The following is an 18,894-nucleotide window of genomic DNA, read 5'->3' as shown; positions in this document are numbered from 1 at the left end:
GTTGTCTTCATTATAACACTTACCGGTATATAAGACTTTTAAAGTCATTTTGATAGTAGGCTAATATAGACACTTACATCATGTGTTGTCTTCATTAAAACACTTATATAAGACTTTTAAAATCATTTTGATAGTAGGCTAATATAGCTAATATAGACACTAACATCATGTGTTGTCGTCATTATAACACTTATACAAGACTTTAGATTTTTTGTGGCTCCAGACCGATAATTTTTTTGTATTTGTGGTCCAATATGGCTCTTTCAACATTTTGGATTGCCGACCCCTAGTCTAGAGGATTATTTGTGTACATTTTCAGAATGGGCTTGTTCTATTATGGGCCAAAGTAAAATAAAGAAAACAATCTGAAGTACTCGTCGTAGTATTTTTAAGTTATTATTTCATGATTTTACCCATCGGGCCCATGTGGGAGTAGATTTTCCTCCATGCGGCCCCTGAGCTAAAATGAGTTGGACACCTCTGTCTTAGAGCTTCACGCCCTCGAGTGAAAGCAAGCTGGAAGTGTGGCTACAGTTGTTTGGCTGTGTCATGATGGATGGGAGTATTTTTATTTCCCCACAGACAGACCGACAGTGCCATGGATCATGTGCTGTCCTTTGCAGACTTTTATGTATTCACGCCGTACGTCTACCCTGCTTCATGGCAAGAGGACGGGGCTTCACGTCAGATGGTCAGCCTGTTTCTTCTCACCAACCTTGGAGCACTGCTGCTTTACCTGGTCTTTGGTGCGCTGAGCTTCTACTACGTCTTCGACCACAGGCTCACCAAACATCCACAATTTGTTAAGGTGAGCGCCACGCAAGACTTCTAATGCTTCTTTGATCTAATCACTGCCATATGCGTGTTGTAATGCCCGCAACATGACTCCGAATCTAACAATACAAATATTAAACTCGGGGTGTACGGATTCAGTATAAATATTAGGGTTGTCCCAATAGGCGCCGATCCCGTGGGTGCTTCGGGGCCCGATGGCAACATTCAATCTTTAAAATAATTTTTGAGCAATCAATCTTGTTGTTAATTTTGTGGCGAGTTTAGTTTGTTTTTACACAATGAAATAGTCACAAAATATACGGTCGATAGTTAACACAGCCTAAACAAGATTTCATTGAGCACGATAACTAATAACACAATCATCTTGACTTTGAACGCACTGCACACAAGCGAATTAAGGGCATACTTAGTCAACAACCATACATGTCACACTAAGGGTGGCAGTATGAACAATGCCAACACTGTCATAAACATGTGCCATATAGTGAAACCACACTAAACAACGACAAGCACATTTTTATTATTTAAGAATAATAGACTTAAAAACTCATTTGTCCTACTAATAGACTAAAAAACTCCTTTGTCCTACTAATAGACTAAAAAACTCCTTTCAGTGTTTCCCATAAACTGCCAAGATACCTGTGGCGGTGGGGGCGTGGCTATGGGCGTGGTCACCATGACATCATCGAGTAATTTGCATAATTTACTACAATGATTTGATTTTCTCTAAAAAGGCTCAAAAAATGTATACTTACTAATTAATAATAACAGTTTTGTTTTAAACGTCCATCCATCCATCCATTTTACAATATAATGACAACACTTTATGTACATATTTATATACAGATTTGAACAATAAGTTATTCACTGAAATATATTTATTAATTGTGGTTCTTACAAAAAATATATCTTATAAAATATAAAAGCTAAAATGTCTCAAAGCTCTGCCCCTTTAATTAGTGCATACTAAATAATTTAACTTTAGCCTACTACTACAACCATATTATTTACCAGCAACATAAAGTGAAACAGAGGCAGAGGTGTCCTGCCACAGTCAGTAACAAATAAACAGAAAACAGTAGTGGTGGTAGATAGACACAGAGCTTCATCAAACATCTGATCCACTGAACAAAGAGCTCCAAAAACCTTGAACTTTAGACTGCCATCAGTTTTACTCCCTACACTTAACCATGTGTTTCCTACTGCCTGCAGACTTTGCACCCTTTGTTATATACACATGTTGTGTTTGTAATATAAATACATTTAATAAAGTCAAATACAAATAAGGCAACAAGAGAAGTATCCTACACTTCTCTTTTGTAAAGTAAATCTGAACAGCCGATATGGGCATCTACATCAACTATATGATTTGCCTGAGAAGCTGGAGAGGACAAAAAAATAAAATAAAAATAATTTTTTTTTTAATTTTAATTTTATTTGTGGCGGACGTAATTCTTTCGTGGCGGGCCGCTACAAATAAATGAATGTGTGGGAAACCCTGCCTTTGTCCCACACAGCATTAGAGTATCATGACATGGCCTAAACATATCCACATATACCTGTATATGGTGTATTGTGACATGGCCTAAACATATCCACATATATATGGTGTATCGTGACATGGCCTAAACATATCCACATATATATGGTGTATCGTGACATGGACTAAACATATCCATACATATGGTGTATCGTGACATGGCCTAAACATATCCACATATATATGGTGTATCGTGACATGGACTAAACATATCCATATATATGGTGTATCGTGACATGGCCTAAACATATCCACATATATATGGTGTATCGTGACATGGCCTAAACATATCCACATATTAATAAAAGGCCATATCGCCCAGCCCTAGTTAGAATGTGATTTTTATTTTATTTTTTTAATATATCCACCATCATGTCTTTTATAATGATTGTGAACGATAGAAAAATTCCCCCCCAAAAAGTGCAGTTCCCCTCTAAATTCCAATGATTAGATTTAAGACTTGAAGTGTATGAGCATGAAGTGATGAAGCCTACTTGGATGAGTCTTCTAAGACAAAGTGCACAGTCCAGTTGTGATGGATTGAATGCCCTGAGACTGTACAACTCCTCTCTGGGGGGAGGGAGGGTACTAGGATGACAGGGGATGCAAAACAATACTTTTTCATAACATGGTCACTACTGCCTAGCTTCTCTTGTTATATTCTTATTTTACTGTTGTATTTTTATTCTCATTGTTGCTTTTTATTTTTATTCTTATTGTAATATTTTTCTATTTTGTTTCCATTTATACCCCCATTATTTACTTTTTACTTTTAAATTTGATCTAAATTCTGTACACTGCTGCTGGAATTAACATTTTCCTGAGGGAACTCTCCTGAAGGAATCAATAAAGTACTATCTATTTGCACTGCAACACAATATAAACACTACAGAACAAATTCCCAGAATTCCCTGCAGCAGCAACTCTTCGGGGACGGTACAATACAAACAAACGCCATTGGTGGATCTACACCTAACGTCCACTGTAATGATACCACGTACAATAGCGTATCTAGTCGATACTACTATGATTACTGTTAGTCTTGGAAAAGAAGGGGTGACCCCAGGATGCAGAGACGGGAGACAAGGTAGAATTGCTAATTGCTAGCAGGTGTGCCTCATGGTCCGCCCCTCGCCGAGGACGAATGACTGAATACACAGGTGCAGACATCACAACAAAGGAGACGGCAGGATAATGATAAAACACAACATTTACATCGATATTTTTTAACATCACAAAATCTTTCGTTTTAAAAAAAAATTATATTATGTTTATAAACTCAGGAAATATGTCCCTGAAGAGGACTTTGAATATGACCAATGTATGATCCTGTTAACTACTTTGTATCGGATTGATACCCAAATTTGTGGTATCATCCAAAACTAACGTAAAGCATCCAAACAACAGAATAAATGATTATTACATTTTAACAGAAGTGTAGATATAACGTGTTAAAACAGAGAGTAAGCAGATATTAACAGTAAATGAACAAGTAGATTAATAATTCATTTTCTACCTCTTGTCCTTAATAATGTTGACAAAATAATTGAATGATAAATGACACAATATGTTACTGCATATGTCAGCAGCTAAATTAGGAGCCTTTGTTTGTTTACTTACTACTAAAAGACAAGTTGTCTTATAAGTTCACTATTTTATTTAAGGACAAAATTGCAATTAGAAACATATGTTTAATGTACCCTAAGATTTTTTTGTTAAAATAAAGCCAATAATGACATTTTTTGTGGTCCACTTTATTTAGAAAAGTGTCAAAATACTTTTGGTACCGGTACCAAAATATTGGTATCGGGACAACACTAATACTCAACACAGCGAGCACCCACTGGCGCCTATGGTTGTCCCGATACCAATATTTTGGTACCTGTACCAAAATGTATTTCGATACTTTTCTGAATAAAGGGGACCACAAAAAATGGCATTATTGGTTTTATTTTAACAAAAATCTTAGGGTACATTAAACATATGTTTATTATTGCAATCAAAGAACAATTTTGTCCTTAAATAAAATGGTGAACATACTAGACAACTTGTCTTTTAGTAGTAAGTAAACAAACAAAGGCTTCTAATTTAGCTGCTGACGTATGCAGTAACATATTGTGACATTTATCATTCTATTATTTTGTCTAAATTATAAAGGACAAGCTGTAAAAATAGATTATTAATCCACTTGTTAATATCTGCTTATTTTCTGTTTCAACATGTTCTATCTACACTTCTGTTAGAATGTAATAATCACTTATTCTTCTGTTGCTTGGATGATACCACAAATGTAGGTATCAATCCGATACCTTGTAGTTACAGGATCATACATTGGTCATTTTCAAAGTCCTCATGTGTCCAGGGACATATTTCCTGACTTTATGAATATAACCCTAGTACAGAGTATATGGTACCGCGCTTCTCCTATGCCCCACTTTTCAAAAAAGATTTTGGCAAAAGTTGGCTCTGGTTTTTAGACATTATTTTGGCTGTCAAAAGACCAAACATTGCACACAACTATAGTTTGCTTGCCTGCGCATCATTTTGTGGAATCGAGTGCCCAAACAAAGAATCACACGCATTGGCGACTCCGTTTTATTGACTAGAACTGCAAAATAATCAGCGATGGGGCCAAAACATGATATAATAGTTACTATGGTAATCTAATTAGTTACTATGGTAATCTAAATCACAGCAGCTCAGACGAGGCACCAAGCAGTGTGGGTGGGGAGCGTTTCCACAGAGTGTCAGCCTGAAATGCGGGTGTCAGGGACAGACGCGAAAGGAGATTTTTACAACAAAGTTCTAAAGCTTAGTGATGTATCAGATTGTAGGTGGGGTTTTTTTTTACCTTCATGTTCATATTTCGCTGTGTTTGTTGCATTTTTATTGCGTTTCGCTTGATCATTAAGTATGTCGACCGAGAGGGGGTGTGACGTTCATATGTTGTCAATATTCAGTGTTTTATCCTTCATAGTTAATATTAGAGATGTCCGATATATGCGCTAAAATGTAATATCGGAAATTATCGGTATCGTTTTTTTTATTATCGGTATCGTTTTTTTTTTAATTAAATCAACATAAAAAACACAAGATACACTTACAATTAGTGCACCAACCCAAAAAAACTTCCTCCCCCATTTACCCTCATTCACACAAAAGGGTTGTTTCTTTCTGTTATTAATATTCTGGTTCCTACATTATATATCAATATATATCAATACAGTCTGCAAGGGATACAGTCCGTAAACACACATGATTGTGCGTGCTGCTGGTCCACTAATAGTACTAACCTTTAACAGTTAATTTTACTAATTTTCATTCATTACTAGTTTCTATGTAACTGTTTTTATATTGTTGCACTTTCTTTTTTATTCAAGAAAATGTTTTTAATTTATTTATCTTATTTTACTAATTTTAAAAAAAAAGTACCTTATCTTCACCATACCTGGTTGTCCAAATTAGGCATAATAATGTGTTAATTCCACGACTGCATATATCGGTTGATATCGGTATCGGTTGATATCGGTATCGGTAATTAAAGAGTTGGACAATATCGGAATATCGGATATCGGCAAAAAGCCATTATCGGACATCCCTAGTTAATATTGTAAATCCCACATTCTTTATTTACATGTACATTCTGGGTGTCTCATTCAGTAAAAAAATGTTAAATTCCATTCTGTTTTTTAAGGCGGTCTGTCAAACGTTTTTAGCATTCAATCAGACGTTTTGTATTAGTGTTCCTAAAAATAGATATAACGGCCCCCAGACACATTTTTTCTCTCAAAATTTGGCCCCCTCCGAGTGAAAATAATTTACACGCTGGTAACAGGAAGAGTACCTTTTCACACAAATATGAATATTATTGTTCTTCAGCTGCAATAATAGTAACTAAATACCAAAATGTATGTTTTTCCTGAGCTAAAAAGTAAATCTACTTTAAAAGTTGTCGTTCATGTAATGGTAGAACCAGGTGAGTCAAGAGATCCATCTCGCCACTACCTCCATCTTCTGGATGAGTTTCCCCACAGTGATGCTTTTCTTCTGGGAGGTCAGAGGTCACAGCAAACTTTATGATGGCATCAAGCAAACTTTCATGGGTAAGACGACAGTTACTTCAATAATTGTAAAATGTGACGAGAGGTTCATAAACGTACTTTGGTCAATTTGTGTTGTCAGGTTGGTCTGAGGTGTTGGCGAGCATTGTTGGATTCTTGTTCTTTACGGACATGTGCATCTACTGGATACATCGCTGCATGCATCATAGGAGCATCTATAAGGCAAGTCTGCTGTTTTCAAGTCAACTATAACTTTTTCAAGATGTTCACACAGAAGCACTCAATGGCCCAGTGTTTCCTGCACAAATACTTGGCGCTTCCTGTTTCCCACTCGGTCGTTAACACATTCTAATAGGACTGTTTGTGCAATTCCGCTTGTTAACACACCTCATTTGCACCTGGTCTGCCAAAGAATAAAACACAGGGTTCGGATTTAACAGCGTCGCAGTTATGTTTGGCTCCAGAGGGCCGCTTCTGACAGTGAATACTATTATTACTCAATTGTTTTATGCATTTTATAAGTAGATTTTTTTAAAAGTAAAATGTAAAAAAAATGTGTATGCATCTACAATAAAGGATGTTCTTTGCTACTGCTTGGTTCTTATCAGAGCGCACAATGCTGATTGCTAGGGGTCTAACGATCGATCAATATATATTCCGGAATTTCAAGTACCCGTATTTTTCGGAGTATAAGTCGCACCGGCCGAAAATGCATAATAAAGAAGGAAAAAAAACATATAAGTCGCACTGGAGTATAAGTCGCATTTTTGGGGGAAATGTATTTGATAAAAGCCAACACCAAGAATAGACATTTGAAAGGCAAGTTAAAATAAATAAAGAATAGTGAACAACAGGCTGAATAAGTGTACGTTATATGAGGCATAAATAACCAACTGAGAACGTGCCTGGTATGTTAACGTAACATATTATGGTAAGAGTCATTCAAATAACTATAACATATAGAACATGCTATACAATCTGTCACTCCTAATCGCTGAATCCGATGAAATCTTATACGTCTAGTAGGGCTGGGCGATATATCGATATACTCGATATATCGCAGGTTTGTCTCTGTGCGATATAGAAAATGACTATATCGTGATATTGGAGTATACGTTCTCACGCAGTTGCTTTTAGCTGCGGGACATTAAACTAACAACCCTAACCCAAATAATCGGTCACTCCTAGTCGCTAAATCCGATGAAATCTTATACGTCTAGTCTCTTACGTGAATGAGCTAAATAATATTATTTGATATTTTACGGTAATGTGTTAATAATTTCACACATAAGTCGCTCCTGAGTATAAGTCGCACCCCCGGCCAAACTATGAAAAAAACTGCGACTTATAGTCCGAAAAATACGATATATCGATCCGTGTTTGGCAAGTTGGCTTTCCGAAAGATAGGTATCGATCCAAGATTGTTTTAAAAGGGATTTTATTACTAGAAAAAGGTCAACATTTGATTTAAGGACAGCAGACGTTATTTGAAGTTTAGCACTTTGAATAATAAGGGACGTTAAGTCTGTCTGCCTGTTTGTGGTGTCATCAAAACAAAAATGGCAGATACCTTCAGGGAAGGTCATAACAAATGCAAAAGCATAAAAAATTTCAGCATAAAAAATTCCAGCTTCAGCACGATTTCAAAACACACAACAAATACAAGCGACACAACGCTACCATGAATTGATTAACGTGGACCCCGACTTAAACAAGTTGAAAAACTTATTCGGGTGTTACCATTTAGTGGTCAATTGTACGGAATATGTACTTCCCTGTACTAATAAAAGTTTCAATCAATTTCAAAAACGCGACTATTTAAAGCGGTGACACAACTTTAAGCCACAAAGGATGTAACCGACACAACGAAAGCAGTGTTTCCCATAAACTGCCAAGATACCTGTGGCGGTGGGGGCGTGGCGGTGGGCGTGGCTATGGGCGTGGTCACCATTACATCATCGAGTAATTTGCATAATTTACTACAATGATTTGATTTTCTCTAAAAAGGCTAAAAAAATGTATACTTGCTAATTAATAACAGTTTTGTTTTAAACGTCCATCCATCCATCCATTTTACAATATAATTACAACACTTTATGTACATATTTATATACAGATTTGAACAATAAGTTATTCACTGAAATATATTTATTAATTGTGGTTCTTACAAAAAATATATCTTATAAAATATAAAAGCTAAAATGTCTCAAAGCTCTGCCCCTTTAATTAGTGCATACTAAATAATTTAACTTTAGCCTACTACTACAAGCATATTATTTACCAGCAACATAAAGTGAAACAGAGGCAGAGGTGTCCTGCCACAGTCAGTAACAAATAAACAGAAAACAGTAGTGGTGGTAGATAGACACAGAGCTTCATCAAACATCTGATCCACTGAACAAAGAGCTCCAAAAATCTTGAACTTTAGACTGCCATCAGTTTTACTCCCTACACTTAACCATGTGTTTCCTACTGCCTGCAGACTTTGCACCCTTTGTTATATACACATGTTGTGTTTCTAATATAAATACATTTAATAAAGTCAAATACAAATAAGGCAACAAGAGAAGTATCCTACACTTCTCTTTTGTAAAGTAAATCTGAACAGCCGATATGGGCATCTACATCAACTATATGATTTGCCTGAGAAGCTGGAGACAAAAAAAAAAAAAAAAAAAAAATGTAATTTGTGGCAGACGTAATTCTTTCGTGGCGGGCCGCAACAAATAAATGAATGTGTGGGAAACCCTAGAAAGTGACAGGGGAGGAAATTACGGCAACGCAGCGACCCCTGGAACACAAGGAAAAGTCATTTTATCGGAAACAAATACAAGAGATGGATGAAGGAGGCTATGGAAATTAGGAAGCGAGGGACAAGTGCCATCAACAGGGATGAGGGAGCATACATGCTGCCGCACACCTGGGACACGGTCCATCAACAGATACTGTATGGCCCTTGGTAATTCAATCCAAAGTGTTGGCTGCAAAAAAATACTAAAACTCACTATATGGTTTTGGATTAATCGTTCTAAAAAAAAAATATATATATATATATTGTCCCTGAATCCTGTCGGCAACCACAAATTCTGAATCGAATCGAAAAAGCCAATTGTCACACCGCTGATTGCAGAAACTGTTGCTTGCCACACAACAAATACTGTGCTTTGCTAGGTGCTTTTGTACTTATTTGTTGTTGACTTATGCCAAAAAATTTGCCCTAAGACATTCCAAAATGTTCCTTTACCCTCTGGATGTTGACTGAACCACCTTTGAGTCTTGTTTATTCATCTTTCTTCCCCCCAGTACTTACATAAACAACATCATTTGTTCAAAATCCCCACGCCGTTTGCAAGTCACGCCTTCCACCCGCTGGACGGCTTCCTGCAGAGCTTACCCTACCACATCTACCCTTTCATCTTCCCGCTCCACAAGGCCGTCTACCTGGCTCTCTTCGTCTTTGTCAATATCTGGACCATTTCCATACACGACGGCGACTACCGGATCCCCGGCCCTTTGATACATCTCATAAACGGCGCTGCCCATCACGTGGACCATCACCTCTTCTTCAACTACAACTACGGACAGTACTTCACACTCTGGGATCGTCTTGGAGGCTCCTACAGACACCCCTCGGTCCTCCAGGGGAACGGACCACATGATCACATCCGTCAAATCGCAACAGAGACGGCACGGAAAAAGTGACCATGGAGAACAGTCTCACAGAAGACTGAAAAGACTGAAATGTGTTTAGTAGCTTTGTCCTGCAACATGTCAAACCAAAGAACCATTAGTGTACATGTTTAATGCTGTATAAACATGTTAGACACTCCTCTATGACTTATTAAATAGCAAGACCTTCGCTTAAAAGACATTTCACAAGCTTAAGAACAGCATGCAGCACTTATTAAGTGACTGCGCCAGAAAAGTACAAACAGTCAGACTATATTTCAATGCACTAACATCAAACCAGGTGAGGTTGAACGTAGCTGGTGCTATGGTTCCACAGTCCAAGTCCAGTCAGTGGTGATTCAACTCCCAGTGTTCGGAGTGTTTTCGTGCAGGCTCTGCAGGGAAAGGTCCGTCCATTTCATCTCCTGCTCCTTCACCGACTCCGTGGATCCCCCGTTGTCCTGCTCAGCCTCAGGGAGTTCACTCTGAAAGACCACAAAGCTGATTAGATGACATTCATCTCAGAGGCCGAAGAGTCTAATCCACCTCATTTTACTCCACCCTGGATCTGACAGAACCAATAATGGTGAAATATTGGCAGGGCTATTTGGTATCTACATTCTGTCACTGCAGTTTATACTAAACAATAAGCAGGATATGTCAAATGAGTCAATCGTGTGATTGAGAGATCAGTCCAAGGTATAGCATACTGTATTGAGCTCCCAACTTCCCCATGATCCTACATGGTTTACATGTTTAGAACAGGGGGTGTCAAACTCATTTTAGCTCAGGGGCAACATGGAGGAAAATATATTCCCAAGTGGGCCGGACTGGTAAAATCATGGTATAACCTAAAAATAAAGACAACTTCAGATTGTTTTATTTTGTTTAAAAATAGCACATACTGAAAATGTACAAATCACGTTTTTTTTTTACACTTACATGTTGCGGTTAATAGTATTCTATCTTCATTTGTCGATATTTATACATTCTGAATAAATGATGTGATAATGATAATCTGTCAAATAGGTGAAATTGAGTCTGGCAGAATTTTAAAATGCTCCCATCGGTGTTATTTTTTATCTATCAGAATATGAAATAAATAATATCAAAATCAAATTACAGGATGTTATTACCGGTATTATAATTGACTAATTTTCCTCAACTGATGTAACATGATGTGCTTTATTTTGTACATATGTATAGCATCATCTACAATAGAACTTGTGAATATGGACTCATTTCATTAATCACACATGAAGTTATAAGGGGATACATCTTTTTTCAGCATATTTACATGCGCCCACAAAATGTGTCCCCAGTCATAAGTACAACACAAAAGCTAGATTAAAAAGCATTTATTTTGGTAGAAATGTCAGTTTACACACACACACACACACATTATATATATATATATATATATATATATATATATATATATATATATATATATATATATATATATATATATATATATATATATATATATATATATATATATATATATATATATATATATATATATATATATATATATATATGTATTATATATATATATATATATATATATATATATATATATATATATATATATATATATATATATATATATATATATATATATATATATATATATATATATTATACACTACCGTTCAAAAGTTTGGGGTCACCCAAACAATTTTGTGGAATAGCCTTCATTTCTAAGAACAAGAATAGACTGTCGAGTTTCAGATGAAAGTTCTCTTTTTCTGGCCATTTTGAGCGTTTAATTGACCCCACAAATGTGATACTCCAGAAACTCAATCTGCTCAAAGGAAGGTCAGTTTTGTAGCTTCTGTAACGAGCTAAACTGTTTTCAGATGTGTGAACAGGATTGCACAAGGGTTTTCTAATCATCAATTAGCCTTCTGAGCCAATGAGCAAACACATTGTACCATTAGAACACTGGAGTGATAGTTGCTGGAAATGGGCCTCTATACACCTATGTAGATATTGCACCAAAAACCAGACATTTGCAGCTAGAATAGTCATTTACCACATTAGCAATGTATAGAGTGTATTTCTTTCAAGTTAAGACTAGTTTAAAGTTATCTTCATTGAAAAGTACAGTGCTTTTCCTTCAAAAATAAGGACATTTCAATGTGACCCCAAACTTTTGAACGGTAGTGTATATATATATATATACATACATACACATAATATATATACTTGCCTAGCCTTATAGACATACTAATATTATTAGTAATTAAACGTAATACATTGAAAATAATGGCCCTGCAATGAGGTCGCGACTTGTCCAGGGTGTATAGCTCGGTTGGTAGAGTGGCCGTGCCAGCAACTTGAGGGTTCCAGGTTCGATCCCAGCTTCTGTCATCCTAGTCACTGCTGTTGTGTCCTTGGGCAAGACACTTTACCCACCTGCTACCAGTGCCACCCACACTGGTTTAAATGTAACTTAGATATTGGGTTTCACTATGTAAAGCGCTTTAAGTCACTAGAGAAAAGCGCTATATAAATATAATTCACTTCACTTCACTACCCCGCCTTCCGCCCGAATGCAGCTGATAGGCTTCAGCGACCCCCCAAAAAAAGGGACAAGCGGTACAAAATGGATAGATGGACATTGAAAATATGCAATAAATATTTTAACAATGTACAATTAAATAATAATAATAAATTTATAATCTAATCATAGCCCCTGAATCGTAATCGAAGCGTGAGATGCTCAAACATCAAAACCAACCCTTCTTACCTATTGGTACATATTTTTGTATATTTGAGATCTGTATAAGCCCTGAAAATTTGAAATCAAACCATTGAGGCATGGTGGATATATTTATAATACAATCTTGCTTTCCTAATACTTTCTCCAAAGGAGCTGTTTGGGCCCATTTTTCCTATCTGTTACGTCAGTAGGTATCTCCGTATATGGTAAAGATTAACCCGAAGAGGTTTGCATGAGTCCAATGGTAGCCCGACGTGGTCAATACGTTCCTTCTTTTACGCTATCCTCTTGTTGTGGGGCAGACTGGCTCGTACATGCACATGCATCCTCCACTGTTTCTATTTCGAAGACAAATTAGCATACTGTTCAAACTTATATCTGTCAGTAGACTCCATATGGAAGCACTAAAAACTACAACATGGCTGACAAGGAGAAGACCACCCAAAAAAACGGCGCAGCCTAAAAGACGGCCAGAAAGCGGCTTGAAGATGGTCTGTAAAACATAATTATGCAAAATGTTTCATGTTTTGTAGACCACATTGAAGTGTTTTAAAAATATAAAAAAATCCTAATATGACCCATTTAAGTATCATTAACACTGGAGAATGGGGCTAAACATGTTACACACCGAGAGCAAGCTCAGAGCTGGCATGCTAAAAGCTAAGCTAACTGCTAAATTGGCTTGAAACAACAAATAAGTGTTTTGTAAACTTTCAGAAGTGTACATAGAACCACATTACAGCAGCAAGTAAGCCGTTTTTAAGAGGAAATTAACAAGAGTTTTTAATATAATATAATATAACAACAACTGTTGGTGTGTCAAGATTGTCGCAGTCAGTACACGACACGTAAGAGGAGGGCAGATCAATCTATAAATTGGTGGTGTCGATACTAAGGCCCTTGATCGACACCACCAAATCGATATGGTCACTACCCTTAGGCATGGGTATTGTAAGTATATTATCGATAATAAACTGATTAGATTGATATTTTTATTCTCAAAATAATTGAATTGTTGTTGTTGTTAATGTTTGTAACTTTAGAGAATACAGTTCTGGACACATAATTATATTATATATATTATATTATACTTTGTTTTGCTCAAACAATTGTATGAAACAAAAGAAAATAAACTAGTTTAAATATAAATCAATTGAAAAATTTAGTTAATACAAGTGATCGGTAATGGTATTAATATGGGCCGATCTCACTCTTGGGTGATCGATATTGAAATCGACCGCCATCATCCAAGAAAATATTTAAAATACAAAATAACTATTCTATTTAATATTATCTGTGTTGGTCCTGCGATGAGGTGGCGACTTGTCCAGGGTGTACCCCGTCTTCCGTCCGAATGCAGCTGAGATAGGCTCCAGCACCCCCTCGACCCCAAAAAAGGGACAAGCGGTAGAAAATGGATGGATGGATGGATGAAAACAACTGCGGATTCTTAGCTTGCTTTGAGGCAGCCAATCTTTTTTTCCCCACCAAAAGCCGCTAAATAGATGCAAGGGGACGTTTTGATCAATTTTCTACAACGACTAAGTGTGAAAAAATATCTACAATAGCAATAATAACAGGGTTGCCAGATGGCAAATGACAAATTGTCATATCAGAAGCTTAAAAGTGTCATATTTTCTGGAAAATGATGGCACATACTAACTACACATAATATAACAACCGTAAACAGTGTATAGTAAAGCATATCATGATGTAGTTTTACTTTTATAACCATAGACTTTAACATTGTTCATTGGTAATAATAGGGTTGACGTTTTAATAAATTAACACATTTACAAAAAAGAGGGTTACACAAAATGCCACTGCTAAGCAATGTTTGTATTTGGGTTTCTACCCTGATTAATACTTTACCAAACAATGTGCGCATTACTTATGCAAGAGATGATGTTAATAAAGTGGAGTAGTTACCAGAGGGATGGTGACGTCCTCATAGGGCAGCCTGTCTTCCCTCCATGCGTCGTCTGTCAGATCCAGAACTCTGCCGTCTCGCTGAATTTCACTATCCATGATTCTCAGAGCTAGACCAGGTTTAAACTTCCAATAATCCAACAATCACTGTTCTTACTTTGTGGCAGAAAAGAGGACAGTACTGTAAAATAATTCCTCCGTGTGGTTAGCCGTGAGGGTTTGGTGTTGATTTCAGCCGTTTGACGATGGCGCACTTTTGCAAACGTAAACACCGTCGCGTTGTGATGACGTCACACACGACGCCCCTTATAAAGTGCTCGTATGACTAATGATATGTATGAAATGAAAAAAATTTGAAAAAGGCATTTTACCTTTGCAACCTCATTATACTATTGGCTAAGTTTTATATTCATAAATGTACGTTTCTCAATACCCGACCTGTTTTTTGTGCCTTACGTTAAAACACTACCTCTAACAACCAAAAAGCTGTGAAAACGATGATGCTGTGCTCCAAATTTAAATTATTTACTGAACTTTGTTTTATATATATATATATATATATATATATATATATATATATATATATATATATATATATATATATATATATATATATATATATATATATATATATATATATATATATATATATATATATATATATAATTCTATTTTAGTTACTTTATTGAGTTTACAGCCCCCTGGCGCTGTTTTGTACTGTTTTTGTACTTATTTTGATTATTATTACTTCTAAATTGTTTGTAAATGTTGCAATTTATAAATAAAGGTTTATAAAAATAAAAATAAATAAATAGGCCTGTCTAACTGTGTTGGCCCTGCGATGAGGTGGCGACTTGTCCAGGGTGTACCCTGCCTTCCGCCCGAATGCAGCTGAGATAAGCTCGAGCACCCCCCGCGACCCCAAAAGGGACAAGCGGTAGAAAACGGATGGATGGAAATAGGGAAAAAAAGATGAATGTTAACACACTTTTAAATTATTAAACAAACAACAAACCCAAATAGATACATCATTATTTATTGTATTTTAATTTACTTTTTTTTTTTATTTCTGCGAATTGTTCCGCCCACAACACCGATTGTTTAATGATCACCATGGCAACCAAACTACACTTCCGACCCAAGGACAACGAGAGTTTGGAGAATCCGCTTTCTGACGGTATTTTGTCTTCATGTTGTTTACAATTTATGTTGCTGTTAAAATGACTATTCAATTATTTTGTGCCATGAGCTTTTTCAAAAGAAAATATTTAGCATCGAAGACAAATATTAATAAACGGTTTACCACTCGCGGTGGGCGGGTCTGGAGTCGCGTGATGCGATGACATCACCTGGTGATAGTTTTATTTTGGGGTGGGAGATCTTGCAAATAGTTTCATTAGGGGTGGGGGATGTGTTGTCTTGTCTAATCATAAAAGATGCAGACGAGGCGTGTTGGTTGAGTTCTTAAAGTTTACTCCACAGCATTCAACCTAAACGGGCTACCGCGCATGCTCTTCACTACTGTGGCATGCTGGGTAATGAAGTTCTTCTCTTACCTAGCTCAACATCACAGGAGATACCGCATATTTGGCTATAGACCCGATACCAAACTTTTAATGAGCCTTCAATGATTTTGTCTTTAACTTGTTGCTCATGATGATTACAATGAAACCCTTAATTGTAAACAACTTAACACGAAATACAACAATATATGACAGTCTAGCAATATCAACAAAAATTGCGTTCATTACATACTGTATAGCGTCCAGAAATGCACACCGACGCTCTTTTTAACTTTTAGTTTCAAACTCACGCTAACACAGACTCGATTCCAACATCACGCGTCTATATTCGTCTTTTACCTTCCTATGGGTGAGGGCGTACCTACGTCACTTCCGTCTACCAATCCCCTAGCAACCGGGAATTTGTTGAAAACAAACCAGCTCACAGCGAACACAGCATTGACAGAAAAAGCATTTAACGAGCGTTGTGGCTTGGAAGTCGGCGTTAAATCCTTCATTTACGCATTTTTACTTATTCGCATATCGTGTGAAAAAACGAAAATGTATTATTTGCGTCAGACTCGTCTCAGTGAACTTTAAAGCTTCTCAGGCTTAGCTTAGCTTGCTAGTTAGCTTAGCCTGCGCGCTACTAAGAAAGAGACGTGGAAGTTATCAACAACAAGATCAAGTGTTAGTGTATAAAATATTGAGAGATTTGAGGGCTACATGTATTGTTTAAGTACAACTGTTCTTCGCCAGGTGTTCTTTGGCCGCCCTGGCTTACGTTTTCCCGGTGGTGTCCATCTTAACGCTGCCTTTGGTATCCTCTCGTTGTCCGGTTTTCGAAAATAGCTAGCTAGGCTATAGTATATATAGTATATACCGCATGTTATTTTTGTACAACAACAACTTCAGCTGTCGAACGTTATAAGGTAAAAATTCAACAAGTACAACATTAGCACGGACGGTATAGCCAAGTTGTGGTTAAGAAGGTGGATTTTTGTTCCTTATATTTACCAGAAACGAAGTGATCCGAACACACGACCCGGGACTTTGGGGGACTCCAGTGAGAACCGTCCTCGTTTTCCCGGTGTAAAGCTGCGAGCCATTTGTCTCGTCTCGGTGGGCTTTTGTCGCGCTTTGGCAGAACAAAATACAACCTTTGTTTTCCCTGTTTCCAGTTGTGGTTAGCACAACCAAAAACAACACAGTTTTTCGGCATTTTGGAGGCAGAATGACGGGTTTAACCAGCGTAGGTCGACAGGTTAAAGAGTAATGGCAACGGTTTGTTTTCAACGCCAGTCTCGTTGCTATGGCTCGAAGAACCCGTATGTAGCTCAGTTGCCCGGATGTCGGCCCTCACCCATAACAACACTTCTTCAGTCATTATCCGCCAATCACCTTCCATGCGTGGTGCATTCAGGACAATGGGAACTCCGAATATCACCCACACACGAACGCAGCTTAAACCCCAGCAGGTCGTAATTTACAATACAATCGTTTAAGCAAAACAAAGTTAATTGTGCATTCAAATCCGATTATTAAGATTTCCTACCAAGAGCTTGTGAAATTCAACAGACACAAACTGAAAAATATCGAATTTACCACGCTAGTATTCGCTGCTGTACCTGCTATCGACATTGTTGACATTTGTTCAGATCCTCTCACCGCTGTTTTCCGCCCCAGTATGACAAAGAGACATTTAGGACGACGTGTGAACAAACGTCGCCGTACAAAGAGTCGACCAACATGGCGAGTAGTCTGGCTTTGGTTAGCGTAATGCTGCAATCTAAAGCTAATTATGATTATAAAGATGATCATGAGGTCCATGGGGCAATCGATGAAGATGGAAATTATTGGTGCGTGTTTCTATTAGCGACTGTGTGCCACCTATACAGGTATAAGCAGCAATATCATGAAATTAACTTAATTTTGTGACTTTTTAAATATTAAAACAAATGTTTACTTATATAGGGGCTTCAGTGATGTCATCCTCCAGTGAAAAGCAGGCAGAAAACACACAAGCATGCATCACCCCTGGCAACCCAGTCTTCTCCTGCACATTCAATCCATCCTTCAAAGGTCCAACTCCGACCCCCTGGTCCAAGCCCCAGAACGCCCTGTACAGGACCACCTCTGCGGAATATGGCCTGTACCCTCCGTGCGCTGAAACCACTGCGTGTACTTTCCACCCGAGAACCCAAAAATTCACCAAACATTTGAGCAGGAGCGGCATGTACCGAGACACCTGCTTCAACACCACGGTGGACCGCAGCAGAGTGTACGACTGTCCCAATTTACAACACACTATCTGACTCTCCAGCTTGACTCTGTGAGAGCTGTGGAGGGCGGCAATAAACTATTTCTGCAGAATAGTACATGCTTTGATGACGATTCAGAACCCAAACATGTATCGCACAATTATTATCTTGGTTCATAAGACAAGAATTTCACTGCATATTGTGGTTGTGTACAATTACTCCTAGTTTTAAATAAAGACAACAGGACTGTTTGCAGGCAGTGTTTATGAATCATACTGCCGTGAAAAATTGCACTTTAAAGATGGGTTTCTTAACTATAGGACCGAGGCACATTTCCCCTTAGAGGGCCGCCAAAAATATCTCTCAGGCCACAGGTGTCAAACTCAAGGCCGAGGGGCCAGATATGGCA

General features: G+C 37.4%; 2 protein-coding genes across 2 annotated transcripts; one reads left to right on the top strand and one right to left on the bottom strand.

Annotated features, from left to right (window-relative positions):
- The first annotated feature begins 598 nt into the window (after positions 1-598).
- On the top strand, positions 599-10,098 carry LOC133641449 (lathosterol oxidase-like). The gene is made up of 4 exons (XM_062035181.1): positions 599-808; positions 6,306-6,438; positions 6,518-6,618; positions 9,700-10,098. Exons 1-4 carry the CDS (start codon positions 599-601, stop codon positions 10,096-10,098), a joined length of 843 nt encoding a protein of 280 aa, XP_061891165.1.
- Positions 9,373-15,164, bottom strand: LOC133641472 (anaphase-promoting complex subunit 13). Its single transcript, XM_062035211.1, has 2 exons — positions 14,723-15,164; positions 9,373-10,550 (listed from the first exon to the last, which is right to left on the bottom strand). Exons 1-2 carry the CDS (start codon positions 14,819-14,821, stop codon positions 10,425-10,427), a joined length of 225 nt encoding a protein of 74 aa, XP_061891195.1. The 5' UTR covers positions 14,822-15,164; the 3' UTR covers positions 9,373-10,424.
- Between the last annotated feature and the right edge of the window lie 3,730 nt (positions 15,165-18,894).

This window comes from Entelurus aequoreus, linkage group LG24 (assembly GCF_033978785.1).
Source record: "Entelurus aequoreus isolate RoL-2023_Sb linkage group LG24, RoL_Eaeq_v1.1, whole genome shotgun sequence".
NCBI classification, from domain to species: domain Eukaryota; kingdom Metazoa; phylum Chordata; class Actinopteri; order Syngnathiformes; family Syngnathidae; genus Entelurus; species Entelurus aequoreus.
Note: the sequence above shows the minus strand (reverse complement) of the source record. Positions and strands in the feature narration are given on the sequence as shown.

Bases quoted from the DNA above. Each gene is read 5' to 3' on its own strand.
- LOC133641449 (XM_062035181.1), top strand. From the start codon at position 599: ATGGATCATGTGCTGTCCTTTGCAGACTTTTATGTATTCACGCCGTAC. The intron at 6,439-6,517 runs GTAAGACGACAG...TTGTGTTGTCAG, and splicing joins CATCAAGCAAACTTTCATGG to GTTGGTCTGAGGTGTTGGCG. The intron at 6,619-9,699 runs GCAAGTCTGCTG...TCTTCCCCCCAG, and splicing joins ATCATAGGAGCATCTATAAG to TACTTACATAAACAACATCA.
- LOC133641472 (XM_062035211.1), bottom strand. From the start codon at position 14,821: ATGGATAGTGAAATTCAGCGAGACGGCAGAGTTCTGGATCTGACAGAC. The intron at 10,551-14,722 runs GTAACTACTCCA...GTGGTCTTTCAG, and splicing joins AGGACGTCACCATCCCTCTG to AGTGAACTCCCTGAGGCTGA.